Source organism: Aphanomyces astaci (assembly GCF_000520075.1).
Source record: "Aphanomyces astaci strain APO3 unplaced genomic scaffold supercont1.34, whole genome shotgun sequence".
NCBI classification, from domain to species: Eukaryota; Oomycota; class Saprolegniomycetes; order Saprolegniales; family Verrucalvaceae; genus Aphanomyces; species Aphanomyces astaci.
Window position 1 is genome coordinate 464,118 of NW_009798297.1, and position 15,628 is coordinate 479,745.

Consider the following 15,628-nt stretch of genomic DNA (forward strand, 5'->3'; position numbering starts at 1 on the left):
CGTTACACCACCAACTAACTAGTCACACTGAGATCAAGGGTTCAAAAACTACTTTTATAAATGAAAATTACCAACATTCTGTGTCGAACCGAAGGCAGTTACGTGAACGATGCAATTTCTAGTTAATCTACTAGAAATTGCTCTACTAGTACTACAGTAGTTTGCGAACTAACTGTATATGAAAATGACCAACATTCCATATTGAACCGACGGCAGTTACACGATGGAAAGACAGTTTAAGCCAAGAATCCAAATGGTAATACAAAATTCAAGTTGAATCATTATATAACGGCGAGTGGACGCCTTGTTTATCTTTGAAAAGTCGCGCCACACAAGGAAGCACAGGTGGTGTCGATGGATGACGTGTCGAGATGGACTCGTCGGCTGGTATGCAAGGGATTGGATATCGACGATGAGGCATACAACCGCGTGTTCGAAGAGAACTCGAAGAGTGCGGTCAAGGTACGGTCACCACGTCATGCCATTCTGTCGTCCACACACCATGGCGATGCAATGTGTAGAAACTCCCGACTCGAGATCTCTTTCGCCAATTCTTTTCGACCGACACAAGTGCTGGGGCAGTGCTGTTCTTCTTCACGTCCAAGGTTGACGTCGACATCGAGGGTACAACGCTCAGTCCATCGTGTATGTTACTCAACGGATACATACGTATATGTTTGTGTATGCAGTGGAAATAGAAGAGGAAGTAGAAGTTGCGACGACCTTGAAAGCTGCAGTCGAGGGTGCTCCACTCAAGGGTATACATATTTTATGGAGGCATGCGTCACCACTCATGTTGTTGTTCAAGCGGAAGGCGAGTCCAGCGAAGGTAGTGGCGACTCGTTGCCAGAGGAACCCCTCCATGTGGACAACAATGGCGGCGTCACAGTCGACCAAGACGAACGCGCTTTGAACTTGTCCACGGGGTCATCGTCGGGGGATCTCGCGGCGCCAGAGGTGATGATGATGGCTCCGCGCCCCGTCACTCAAAAAATCACCCGCAAAGTGCTTCAACGGGTAAGCGTTTCTTCGAGTCAAGTGTCGTTCAATATATACTGACATGTTCTTAGGAATCGAGGGTCTTGTGCAACGTGAGCTTGAACGTGCTTCCTCCAGACACCCAAGTCCTCGACCGGCCGTGTGTCTTCTTCATTAAAAGCGGCGACGGCAGCGTGATGATCCAGGCGCAGACCGACGGCAGCGACGACGTTGCGACCAATATCGAGGTCGGGTGCTCTACGGGGGACCTCCTCACCAACCTTGAAGGCGTCATCTGCCATGTGTTTATTCCCATCTTGGATCCAAAATTGATTGGTGAAGCCGGGTACGACAACGAGGTCACAAATACCCACCAAGCGCTCAAGGTACTGATTTGTCATATATATATATATATATCGTGGCAATGGCAATCAACGAAAAAATATATATACGTTGTTGGGGAACGATGTAGGTGATTGACGCCGTGCGCAACGAGTTTCGAGGGAATTTGCTCAAATTTGCCTCGCAAATCTCCAACGCGATGCAACAAATTCAAGGGGACGTCCATTTGACCATTCCAAACGTTTTAATCGACAAACCCGATGCGTGTCTGGACGACTACGAGCTTATCAACACGGTATATATATATATATATATTGTGCTTTTAGGCAAAACAATTGTGTATATGTACTGATTCACCAATTCCCATTTTTTTCTTCTGAATTTGGTATGGAGAAATTGTGAAGGCATGTACACTACTACTACTAGTCCAATGGTGGCTATTGATTGGTTACTTGATTTGTGTGCTGGGCCTTGATTGGTCAGTCGTTTGTCTGTCGATTGCGCAACACCCCCCACTCCAAATTTGAATCAGCTTGACAACGTATTGTGAATTCGCTATAAACTTCGAAAATTCGCCTGGTTTGTCGAATCAATATTGAATCACGCTGGAACTTCTGATTGGTTTAATATACTTGTCCTTTCTGCAGGAGCCAATCAAATCCACTCAAAAATGGATTAGCCAATAGCGTCGATTCGTGATTCGATTCGAAGGGGTCTGGAAATCTGTACCGAATCCACAATATATGCATGCTGCTTTTGAACCATCTCCTATTCCTATCGAAATTATATATATTATATACACATGCATTTCTACTGCGTGGAAACACTTTCAAGTAGCTTGGAATCTCTCTCAACACAACATGCAACTCATCTTTTTGTCATACGGGTAGATTGAACAAGCACTGGAAGAATGGTACAAAGTGGTGGCGATGGTGGTAGACCAAGAAGCCCGGAAAGCACCGAAACGCAAGGGTCCGTTGGCCGAAATCGAGTTTTGGCGCGAGCGCAACGCCACATTGAGCACGATTTTCGAGCAAATCAACATGCCAAACGTGCAAAAGATGCTCGCGCTGCTGGAACTCGTCGAGGCGTCGATGCTGTCAACATTTCGGTATCACTTCTCCGAGCTGAGCAAGCTGTACATTGAAGCAAAGGACAACGTCAAGTTCCTCACAACGCTCGAGCGGCACTTTAAGAACATCGCGAGCGGGTCCTTCAGCACCATTGCCGATACGCTTCCGTCCATGATGAATGCGATTCGAATGGTGTGGATCATCTCGCGGCACTACAACACGGACGAGCGCATGGTGCCGCTCATGGAACGCATCGCGTCCGAGATTGCAGACAAGGTCGCGGTTGAGGTCAACATCCACACGATCCTGCGCAAGTCGCCCGAAGCCGCGCTGCACGCGATCGAAGAAGCCAAAATGGTGCTCGAGCTGTGGCATGCCACGTACATGAAGGTCCGCGAGCGCATCGAAGCGAGCGGTACAGACCACCGGTGGGAGTTTGACCGCAAACGTTTATTCGACCAGACCAACTACATGGCCAAGATTTGCGAGAACCTCCAGGAAGTGGCCACGGTGCTCGACCAGTTTCACAAATTCCTCGGCCCCGAGCTCAAGTCTGTCACAGGCGACTCGCAAGGCATCGATGATGTGATGGCGCGAGTAGAAGGGCTGATTTCCCCGTTTGAAAACGTCCCGTTTCGTATCTTTGACCGCGGGTACAAGACGAGCTGGGAAAGCGTGATGGTGCAATTCCGAGAAAAAGTGTCCGAGATCGAAGCCATGACGCGCAAGTTTATCGACACGTCGTTCCAAAAGCTGCGCAGTGCCGAAGGTGCGTTCGACTTGCTCCAGAACTTTCAAAACATCCAATCCCGCGACAGCATCAACAAGCAAATGATGGAAAAGTACAAGGACATTCTCATGCAGTACTCGAAAGAGCTCGAAAAACTCAGCGAACAGTTTGACTTGTACAAGGCCGACCCGCCAATCTACAAGAACCATCCGCCTGTGGGCGGCGCCATTTCGTGGGCACGGGCGCTGTACCACCGCGCCAAGAAGCCCATCATGCGATTTCGAGCGATGAACGACCTGCTCAAGAGTCCCCACGGCGAAGACGTCAAGGACAAGTACCTCGTGTTTGCTAGGGCTGTCGACGCATACATCAAGGGGCTCCATCACGAGTGGAAGACTCGCGTGCCATCACTCACGAACGAGTACCTGAAGCAACCCATCTTGGGGCCAGCGCTGCTCGAAACGACCAAAATCGAGAACGGCACGCCCGTGATGAAGTTGCCGCCGCCGCCGTACTTTCCCAACTTTGCGCCCGAGCTGTCGATGATTATCCGCGAAGCCAAGTACATGGACCGGCTCGGGTTTGACATCCCCGAAGAAGCGCTCAATGTGACGCTGCAAGAAGACAAGTACCACCAGATCGTGCACGATATCAAGATGATGCTCAAACAGTACGACGCGCTGCTCGAGAGCTTGTCGGCCGTGGAGATGCACCTGTTGCGAAGCCAAGTCAAGGACCTGGACGATGTGCTTCGTGTGGGGTTTTACCCACTCAACTGGAACTCGCAGCGCATCGTGTCGTTTGTCGAGTCTTGCTTGAAAGCACTCAATCAGTTTAGCAACATTGTAAGCCAAGTCCACAAGAGCTCGAAAATGATCGACGAAGTGGTCGTGGCGATTGAGCGGACCATGCTCATCAAGATCAGCGACTACGAGGACGGCGTCGTGACCGAAGTAGGCGAGTTCTACGAGCTCATGGAGCGCAACCGGACGACGCGCATCGACGAGCTCGTACAACACTACCGGAGCATTGGTCCGTTGTTGATCAAGGTGGAAGAAGTCGTGGCGGGGGTCAATACAGGCACGAGCCCCAAGCTCGCCACGTACTACATGTACTGGGAACGGCGAATCTTCAACGCCATCACCAAGATGATTATCGGGTCCATGACAACGTTCCAGGCGTTGCTAAATGTGCACCAAAAAGATATAGCCAAAGCCAGCGACCAAAAACTCAAACGGCCGCCGTTGTGCAAGATCAAAGCCACGATGAACGGCAAGGACATTGTCGTGACGCCGTCGCTGTCGGACATGTACAAGTACCTGAGCAAATGTGTCAAGCATATTGTCGAAAGCGCCAAGTCATTTGTCAGGTGGATGCACGGCACGTGCCGGGAAACCGAGCCGCAGCAGATCAACGAAGACGACGAGCCGGTGCTGTTTACGTTTTACTCTGACATTTCGCAAAACCCGTACGTGATCAAGATGACACTGAGCCTCAACCAAGAAATCCACAAAGTGTTCAACATTATCAACAAGTACCTGGACTCGTGGCGCCGGTACGACACTGTGTACAGCCTCTGGAATGCCAAGCGCCGGTCCGCGCTCGATAAGCTGGGCGAGAAAAAGCCCAGTTGTGTCTACTTTGACACGAGGATGGCGTCGTATGCGCGGCTCGCCGAGAGCGTGCGCAACCAACCCACGGAGAAAGAGACGGACTTTTTGCAGATCAACTGTTTGGCCGTGGCCGTGACGATCGCCAAGCAGTCGGACAAGTGGAAAGACGACTATGGCAAGATCTTGCATGAACTCAGCGCCAAGAAATTGGCGGCGATTTCCGCCAAAATGGACGCGTTCGAACTGGATTTGCAGAGTGATCCCCAGGACCTAGCCTCGCTCAAAGCGCTGCTCAATACAATCGCGGTGATCTCGGCGGCTGGCATGGAAATGGAGCTCGAGTACACGGACATTGTCGAGCGGTACCGTACGTTGCAAACGTACGCGATTGATTTGCCCGACAACCCGTTGGAAACGGCTCGGGCGTTTGGCTTGGAAAATCGGTGGCGGGCACTCGTCATCGCTGGCAAGACCAAGGATTTGCGCTTACTTCGTGTAAAAGACCAATTCCGCGTCGTGACCAAGCAAGACACGGTGACGTTTGCGATGGAATGCAAAGACATGCGCAGCGAATTTTTTGCCAGTGGGCCTGGCGCGACCACCGCCGACTTGGACAAGGGGTTGGACCTCGTCCAGGACTTCAAGAAGCGCCTGGGAGCGTTTAAAAGCCGGCGGCAAGAGCTCGTGAACGCCGAGAACCTGTTTGCACTGCCCCTCTCGGCGTACCCTGAACTTCAGGAAATCACCGAAGCGCTAGAGAAACAAGAGACAGTGTATGCCCTGTATACGGAGCAAAAGGACTTTATTTCGGCCATGGCGTCTGTGCTGTGGGTCGAGTTGGACGTTGGGTTTATGACCAAAGGCATTGATGAGCTCGAGAAAAAGTGCCGTAAGTTTCCCAAAGACTTGCGCGCTATGTCGACGTTTTTAGAAGTCGAAAAGCAAATCCTGGCGTTCAAAGAAAGCATCCCGTTGATTGCGTCGCTCAAGAACGACGCGATGAAGCCGCGTCATTGGGAAGACCTCATGGGTGTAACCAAGGTCAAGTTTGACATGAACGTGAAAACATTCACGCTGACCAACTTGTTTGCGATGCAACTGCACCGGTTCAGCGGCGAGATTGCCGAAATCGTCAATGCTGCCATGCAAGAGACCAAAATCGAACAAGAACTGTCCAAGATCGAAGACGTGTGGGCAAAAGCAGCGTTTGAAGTTGCCAAGTACAAGAAGAACGGTACCGACCGCGGCTGGGTCCTCCGAACCGCGGACGAACTCAAGTTGACGCTGGAAGATCACATGCTGAACCTTCAAACGATGAGCGGGTCGCGGTTCATCACAAGCTTTACCGACCGAGTGCGCAAATGGGAAAAGAAGCTCAACATTGTCAACGAATGTATCGACGTGTGGTTTGTCGTCCAGCGCAAGTGGATGTACTTGGAGAGCATTTTCATTGGCGCCGAGGACATTCGGCTGCAATTGCCCGAAGAAGCCAAAAAGTTTGATGCGATAGACAAGGCGTGGAAAACCATCATGGCCGCTACGTACAAGAACGCGATCGCCGTCGACGCATGCACGTCTGACAACCGCACCGAGACCCTCCAAAGTCTCAGCGAACGCCTCGACAAGTGCCAAAAGAGCCTGAGTGACTACCTGGATACGAAGCGCAACTCGTTTCCCCGGTTTTTCTTCATCTCAGACGACGAACTGCTCAGCGTCCTTGGGAGCTCGGACCCTACGTCGATTCAAGTGCACATGCTCAAGCTGTTTGACAATGTCAAGGTGCTCACGTTTGTGCGAAATAACCGCCAAGTGTCGGCTATGGAAAGCTCCGAGGGCGAGGGGTTTGCATTCCGCACGCCGTCCGTGGTCGAAGGACCTGTGGAAGCGTGGATGACTGGCGTCGAAGACGAAATGAAGGTGACGCTTCAAGTGATTGCCAAGGAAGGCGTGTTTCATTATGCGCGAACGCCGCGGACGCAGTGGCTGAGCGACGTGCTGGGGATGGTGGGGTTGGTGGGTAGCCAAATCTGGTGGACGTGGGAGGTCGAAGACGTGTTTCACCGTGTGGCGGGGGGCAACAAGTATGCGATGAAAGAGCTCGAGATCAAACTCACCCACCAGCTCAACGAACTCGTACGCCAAGTGCGCGAACCTCTTATCAAAACTACCCGCAAAAAAGTCAACACGCTGCTCATTATTGACGTGCACGCACGCGATATTGTCGACTCGTTTGTGCGCGACTCGATCTTGCATGAAAAAGAGTTTGCGTGGGAGTCGCAGCTTCGGTTTTACTGGGATAAGGACGTCGACGACGTCGTGATTCGGCAATGCACGGGCGCGTTTCGGTACGGGTACGAGTACATGGGGCTAAACGGCCGACTGGTCATCACGCCGCTCACCGACCGATGCTACATGACGCTGTCTCAAGCGCTCACGTTCAAGCTGGGCGGGTCGCCCGCAGGACCAGCAGGCACGGGTAAGACAGAAACGGTGAAAGATTTGGCCAAGTCGCTGGCGCTGCCTTGTTATGTCATCAACTGCGGCGAAGGCCTCGACTATAAAGCGATGGGAAGCATCTTTTCCGGACTCGTCCAAGTCGGTGCGTGGGGGTGCTTTGACGAGTTCAACCGGATCAACATTGAAGTGCTGTCGGTCGTGTCGGCCCAGCTCCGCGCGATTCAAAATGCACTCAACTACGACAAACCAACAGTGGACATTGGGTTTGGCACGGAAATCTCGATCCATCGGACGGCAGGGTTTGCCACGTGTGGATTTTTCATCACGATGAACCCGGGGTACGCCGGCCGCACCGAGTTACCAGACAACCTCAAAGCGCTGTTTCGACCTGTGACGATGATCGTCCCAGACTTGCTCATGATTTGCCAAATCATGTTGTTCAGCGAGGGCTTTGAAAACGCCGTCGCATTGGCGAAAAAGATGACTGTGCTATACAAGCTGTCCCGCGAACAGCTGAGCAAACAGTATCACTACGACTTTGGTTTGCGCGCGCTCAAGAGTGTACTCGTGATGGCAGGATCATTGAAGCGCGAGTACAGCACCATGAGCGAAGACTTGGTGCTCATGCGGGCGTTGCGGGACAGCAATATGCCGAAATTTGTGTTTGAAGATGTGCCGCTCTTCCACGGGTTGATTAACGACTTGTTCCCGGGCCTAGACTGCCCCCGTGTGGGGTACGCCGCCCTCAAGGACGCGATCGACGCCGATTTGGAGGCTGGCGACTACAAGTCGCAGGACGCCGCCGTGTGCCAGGACCAGACGGACAAGATCATCCAAATGTACGAAACGATGCTGGTTCGACACACGACCATGATCGTAGGGCCAACTGGAGGCGGCAAATCGCTCGTGCTGCAGACGTTGGCGAATGCGTCCAAGGTTGCCCTGGACGAACTCGTTAAGATGTTTGTGCTGAATCCAAAAGCGCAATCTGTCGCAGAATTGTACGGGACGATGGACCCTGTGACACGGGACTGGACGGACGGCGTGCTATCCAAGCTATTTCGAGAGCTCAATCAACCTCTGCCCCCAGGCAAAGAGAACGAGAAGCGGTGGCTCATCTACGACGGCGACGTGGACGCTGTGTGGGTGGAAAACATGAACTCGGTCATGGACGACAACAAGCTGCTCACGCTGCCCAACGGCGAGCGCATCCGCCTCCAGTCGCATTGCAGCATGATCTGCGAAACATTTGACTTGCAATATGCATCACCAGCGACCATCAGTCGATGTGGTATGGTGTGGGTCGATCCAAAGAACTTGGGGTACCGTCCGCACTTTGAACGATGGCTCAAGAGACGGAACAACAAGGGCGACGAGAAGCAAATCCTCGCGGAATTGTTTGATCATTACGTGCCAAAGTGCGTCGACTATGTGCTCGAAGGGATGGTGGGCAAGGAAGTGGTGGGAAAGCTCACCCAAGTGATCCCGATCTCCAACATGGAAATGTGCAAACAGCTGTGCAACGCCATCGACAGCTACCTCCCGTCGTCGTCGGGCAGCGACGTGGCGCTGGAACGAACTGATTTGGAGGGATTGTTTGTGTTTTGCATGGTGTGGTCCCTTGGGGCAGCACTAGTTGACGCCAGCCGCAAACGCTTTGACGAGTTTGTGAAAACGATAGCCCAGTCCAACTTGCCCACGCAAAGTCTGTACGAGTGTCTATACAACCACGAAACGCACAAGTGGCAGACATGGGACTCCAAAGTACCCGCGTACGCCGAGCCCGCGCCGTTCAACTTTAGCAATATCCTCGTCCCTACCACCGACTCGGTGCTGTACTCGTACATCCTCCACGCCTGCACCAAGGCGGACGGCCGGCCGATTCTGTTTGTCGGCGAAAGTGGCACAGCCAAAACCGTCACGATCCAAAACTACCTCAAGGAACTGGACCCGCAAACGATGAACTCGCTCGCTATCAACTTTTCTAGCCGAACAAGCTCCACAGACGTCCTCACCAACATCCAAGCCAATGTCGACAAGCGCACGGGGAAGATCTACGGTCCCCCGGCTGGCAAGAAGCTGGCCGTCTTCATCGACGATATGAACATGCCCAAGGTCGATTTGTACGGCACACAGCAACCCATTGCGCTCTTGCATTTTGTTGTGAGCAAGGGCTGTATGTACGACCGAGGGAAGGAATTGGATTTGCGCATTTTGAAGGACTTGCAGTACATCGGCGCCATGGGTCCTCCCGGCGGCGGTCGCAACCAGGTGGATCCGCGGTTTGTGGCGCTGTTTAACGTGTATAACCTAACGCCCCCGACGAAAGACGTACTCCGAAACATCTACGGATCGATTTTGACCACATACTTGCGGAATTTCACGCCCACGGTGAAAGACGCGGGCGCAAAACTCACCGACATGCTGCTGCGTCTGTTTGACGTGATTGTGGAAAAGCTGCCACCGACACCATCCAAATTCCACTACATTTTCAACTTGCGCGACCTTGGACGAGTATGCGAAGGTGTGTGCATGGCCACAACCGACAAGTACGACACGCCTTCGAAACTCGTGCGATTGTGGCGCAACGAAGTGCTTCGAATCTTCAGCGATCGGTTGACAGGAACGGCCGACATTGCCACCGTCGACGCTGCACTGAGCACCCTCGTGAAGGATACGTTTCCGGCAGAGGCGGACGCGGTGCTAGTAAACCCGTCCATCTACGGCGACTATATGGACTGCCGCAATCGGCTCACAAGCGCCGGCGAAGACTTGCGGCTGTATCAAGACATGGACTCGTATAAGCGCATTCGGTCCATCTTTGACGAAGTGTTGGAAACGTACAACTTGGATAACAAACCCATGACGCTCGTGCTGTTTGAAATGGCTTTGGAGCATCTCAGCCGCATCCTTCGCATCATACGCAACCCCCTTGGTCACGCCTTGTTGATTGGCGTCGGGGGTAGCGGCAAGCAGAGTCTGTCACGACTGGCGACGTTTACCGCCGGGTACGACTTGTTTGAGATCTTCTTGACGAGAGGGTATGGCGAGGCCGAGTTTCGCGAGAATCTCAAGGATTTGTACCGCAAACTGGGCAAAACGCCCGTCGTGTTTCTCTTCACGGACGCCCATGCGGTCGAAGAAGGGTTCCTCGAGTTTATCAACAATATGCTCACAACGGGGATGGTGCCGGCATTGTTTGAGCAAGATGAAAAGGATCAACTCGGCGCGTCCATCCGCCACGAAGTCAAAGCCGCGGGCCTCGTCGAGTCAAGCGACAACTGCTGGAAGTTTTACGTCCAACGGTGTCGCCAGCATTTGCACGTGATATTGGCCATGTCCCCGTCCGGCAACACGTTACGTGTACGCTGTCGTAACTTTCCAGGTCTGGTGTCGGCGTGTGTGATCGACTGGTTCTTTGCGTGGCCAGAAGACGCGCTTCGGAACGTTGCGAGCTACTTTCTCATGGACGAGAAAATTCCCGATGAATTCCGACCTCAAGTCGTGAATCATTTGGTCCATGCACATCTGCGTGTGGTGACGGTGGCCCATCGGTTTGAATTGGAGCTCCGACGGCATTACTACGTCACGCCCAAGAACTACTTGGACTTTATCTCCAACTACCGACAACAGCTCAAAGAAAACAATAACACTGTGAACGCCAGTATTGCCCGGCTCAAGGGAGGCCTTACGAAACTCGTCGAAGCTAGCTTGGCGGTGGACCGCATGCAAATCGAATTGAGCGAAAAGAAGATCATTGTCGACGAAAAGACAGTGTCGTGTGAAGCCCTGATCAAAAACATCGAGGAAAAGTCCACCGTGGCTACGAAACAGCAAGAGGTGGCCGCGGTGACGCAGATTGAGTGCGAAAAGGCCACGGTGATCATCAATAAGGAGAAAGAAGAAGCCGATGCGGCCTTGTTAGAAGCGTTGCCGGCGGTTGAAGCCGCCGCCCAAGCGCTGCAAGACCTGTCCAAGTCGGATCTCACGGAAATCAAATCGTTTGCGTCGCCGCCAGCCCTTGTCATGTCCGTGTGCATGTGCGTGTTGATCTTGAAACCAACCGGACAAGAACTCGACATGGACTGGAAAGGCGCCAAGGTCATGCTGGGCAACCCAAACTTGCTTGGGTTGATGAAAGAGTACGAAAAGGACAAAATTACCCCCAAAATGGTGTCCAAGATCAAAACGTTCTTCAAAAACCCTGACTTGAACATTGACAACATGAAGTCCATATCGAAGGCGGGCACGGGGCTCTTGGTGTGGGTCGTAGCGATCGTCAAGTACTACGACGTGGCACGCAACGTAGAGCCGCTCAAACTCAAAGTCAAAACGATGGAAAAGGAGCAAGCGGTGAAGGAACAGGAGCTCCTGGAACTCAAAGACACGTTGGAACGTCTCAATAAGGACTTGGGCGAGCTCAGCACCGCGTTCGAAGCCGCCAACACGGAGCTGCAGGCGCTCAAAGCGCAAGCCGACCAAATGCAAAAACGCCTAAGTGCCGCGAGTAAACTCTTAGCAGGCCTCGCCAGTGAAAAGTCTCGGTGGACCAAGGACATTGAAAGCCTCAACGAACAAGGCGGCCAGTTGATTGGCGACTGCCTCCTTACGGCGTCGTTCCTGAGTTATACGGGCGCGTTCAGCTTTGATTACCGGTTCGAGCTAATCTACAAGGACTTTTTCAGCGACATCACGACGCGCAAGTTGCCATTAACGGACCCGTTCAAGCTTGAAAGTTCCCTAACCAACGACGCAACCGTTCAGAAATGGGTCGCGGAGGGGCTGCCGGCGGACGAACACTCGGTCCAGAACGGCATCTTGACGACGAAATCGTCGCGGTTTCCGCTGTGCATTGACCCGCAGCAGCAAGCCGTGAGCTGGATCAAACGGCGCGAAGAGAAGAACAACCTGACCGTGAAAACGCTCAACGACGGCGACTTTATGAAGCACTTGGAGCTGGCGATTCAGTTTGGCAACCCGTTCTTGTTTGAAAGTGTGGACGAAGAACTAGACCCGATCTTGGACCCGGTGCTCGAGAAAAGCACATTCATGGAAGGCACGCAACGCCTAATCAAGCTCGGCGACAAGAACGTCGAGTGGGACGCCAACTTTCGGCTGTACTTTACGTCCAAGCTGGCGAATCCGCACTACTCGCCCGAAGTGATGGGTAAAACCATGATCATCAACTACAGCGTGACGCAGGGCGGGCTGGCGAACCAGCTACTGAACGTGGTGGTGGCGCACGAACGGCCAGATTTAGAAGAACAGTACCGCGATTTGGTGCGGGACATGAGTGAAAACACGCAAATGATCGTCGAGTTGGAAGACATGTTGCTGCACGAACTGTCCACGTCGTCGGGCAACATTCTCGACAACGAAGAATTGATTGCCACGTTGGACGAAACCAAAAACAAAGCCACTGAGATCGGGTCGAAATTAGAACAATCCAAGTTTACCAAGGACGAAATCACCAAAGCGCGCGCCGTGTACACACCCGTGGCGTTGCGCGGGTCGATCATGTACTTTGCCATGTCGTCGCTGAGCACGATCATGAAAATGTACGAGATCTCGCTCACGAGCTTTCTCACCGTGTTTCACTCGGCCCTGGACAACGCCAAGCGCGACGTCGTGCTCGAAAAGCGGCTGCGATTTATGATCCAAAGCATCACGGAAATGATGTACGACTACACGTGCACGGGGATCTTTGAGCGCCACAAGCTCATGTTGTCATTCCAAATGACGTGCATGATCATGGCGAGTGCAGGCGACTTGAACCGCCCGGAGCTCGACTTTTTCCTCAAGGGGGACACATCCCTTGAAAGCGCGTCCGTGGCGAGGCCAGACGACTGCCACTGGATTTCCACGGCGGGATGGAAGGATCTGCTATGTCTGAGCAAGATGCCCGGGCCGCTGGAACACTTTGTCAACGAAGTCACGTCCAAGCAACTCGACTGGCAACGTTGGTACGCGCTGGAAGCCCCGGAAACGAGCCCGTTCCCGTCCGAGTACAACCTCAAGCTGACGCCGCTGCAGCAACTGCTCTTGTATCGGTGTTTCCGCCAAGACCGCGTGTACAATGCCATGAAGTTGTTTGTGATTAGTGTCCTGGGTGAAAAATATGTCCAGCCGCCCGTGTTGGACTACTCTCGAATCTACGCCCAGAGCGCCCCTACCGCCCCCATCGTGTGCATTCTAAGTCCAGGAGCCGACCCTCAAAGCGACATTCAAACCCTTGGGGAGGCCACGGGGTTTTCTGGTCATCGGTTCAAGTTTCTAGCGTTGGGACAAGGCCAAGGACCCCTCGCCGAGCAAATGCTCGAAGCCGGGTACACAAGAGGCCATTGGGTGCTTCTGCAGAACTGCCACTTGCTCGCGAGTTGGCTCCGCACCCTGGAAAAGACGCTCTTGGCCATGCATAAACCGCACAAGGACTTTCGCTTGTGGCTCACAACAGAGCCCACAGACCGGTTTCCCCTCGGTATATTGCAGCGGTCGCTCAAAGTTGTCACCGAACCCCCCGACGGGTTGAAGCAAAACATGCGCAGTTTGTACAGCAAATTGGACCAGTCCATGCTGGACGAATGCCCGCACCCGTCGTTCAAGCAAGTGGTGTTTGTGCTGTGCTTTCTGCACGCGGTCGTGCTCGAGCGCCGCAAGTATGGCAAGATCGGGTGGAACGTCAGCTACGACTTTAACGAGTCGGATTTTAACATTAGCCGCAAACTGCTGTCGCTGTACTTGCACAAGGCGTACGTGGACGGCGACGAAGTGCTGCCGTGGGGGTCGCTCAAGTACTTGATTGGCGACGCCATGTACGGAGGCCGCGTGTCTGACGATTACGACCGACGGGTGCTCACCACGTACTTGTCCGAGTACATGGGCGACTTTCTCTTTGATCCATGCCAGCCGTTCTTCTTTAGTCGATCTGGATATGATTACTGCCTGCCGTTGGGGGACGGTCCGCTGGAAACGTACGTGCAGATGGTCGAGTTGCTGCCGTTGACCAACTCGCCGGCGGTGTTTGGGCTCCACCCAAACGCCGAAATCGGGTATTACACGAACATGACCAAGAGCGTATGGCGGGACCTCATCTCCCTCCAGCCCCGGAGTGCCGGCAGTGGCGGCGGTATCTCCCGTGAAGATTACATCACAAACATTGCCACGGACATTGAAACCAAGGTCCCGGAACCGATCGACGTGGCGTTGATTCGAAAACGGTTTGGCGTGCCGAGTCCAACCCAAGTCGTGCTGCTCCAAGAGCTCGATCGATGGAATGTGCTTACGGCCAAGATGGCCGTGTCGTTGGGCGACCTCCAGAAGGCGTTGATTGGGGAAATCGGCATGAGTGACGAGCTGGATGCCGTGGGGTCGGCTTTGTTTGATGGGTTTTTACCCAACATGTGGCGAAGTTTGTGCCCCAAGACGGAAAAACCGCTGGGCAGTTGGATGGTGCACTTTATGTCACGATTTAGGCAATACATGGACTGGATCGACAAGGGGGACCCGACCGTGATGTGGCTGTCTGGACTGGGGATTCCCGAATCGTATTTAACTGCCCTCGTTCAAACTACGTGTCGCTTGAAGAACTGGCCCCTCGACAAGTCGACGCTGTACACAACTGTGACACAGTACCGCCAACCCAGCGAAATCAAATCCAAACTCGAAAGCGGCTGCTACGTGAGCGGACTGCATTTGGAAGGCGCGTCGTGGGACATCGCTCACAGTTGCTTGTGCCAGCAACTGCCCAAACAACTCGTAGAAGAATTGCCGATCCTGCAGGTCATTCCCATCGAAGCGAACCGCCTCAAGCTGCAAAACACGTTCCGCACGCCAGTGTATGTGACACAGTCAAGACGGAATGCCATGGGCGTGGGCCTTGTATTTGAAGCCGACTTGGCATCCACCGAGCACATGAGTCACTGGGTGCTGCAAGGAGTCGCGCTCTGTCTCAACACGGACTCGTAAAACTAGCTGTAAATGTAAAAATGAACTAGATGTTCGTGTTTTATGGTTGTATTCGGAGCCTACATTGTCATTCTTGAAGTGAGATCCAACAGTACTTGATCGTTGAATATTACATCCGACAGATTTTGATCTGTGAATTCTAAACATGCACATATGCAAGGTAAGGGACTGTGGTTCTCACGATGTTATCACGACAGTTGTGATTGAATTGACGTCGATACATATTGCATATGATACTCGTTGAATATCCACACAAACGGCATCGCAGGTATTAGACGTTTCATACATTTCGGTACTTGGATTGTGTCCTTGACACTCTTTTTAGGTTGGTGTCCATTGCATATACTAACAGTAATGATGGCCAATTTGCAAGTATAGGCTTCAACCTTGTTACCACGTTTCATTGCGATGATTTACAGGCTATCTAACTGACAACACGCCGCCAACAACATCGAGCAGGTTGCAAGACA

The 15,628-nt window shown here is 52.8% G+C and overlaps 1 protein-coding gene across 1 annotated transcript; it reads left to right on the top strand.

The window, feature by feature from the left end:
• The first annotated feature begins 297 nt into the window (after nucleotides 1-297).
• H257_11543 (hypothetical protein) lies at nucleotides 298-15,215 on the top strand. Its single transcript, XM_009838520.1, has 7 exons — nucleotides 298-462; nucleotides 522-624; nucleotides 690-758; nucleotides 809-1,017; nucleotides 1,071-1,364; nucleotides 1,451-1,615; nucleotides 2,211-15,215. Exons 1-7 carry the CDS (start codon nucleotides 355-357, stop codon nucleotides 15,156-15,158), a joined length of 13,896 nt encoding a protein of 4,631 aa, XP_009836822.1. The 5' UTR covers nucleotides 298-354; the 3' UTR covers nucleotides 15,159-15,215.
• Nucleotides 15,216-15,628: the final 413 nt, after the last annotated feature.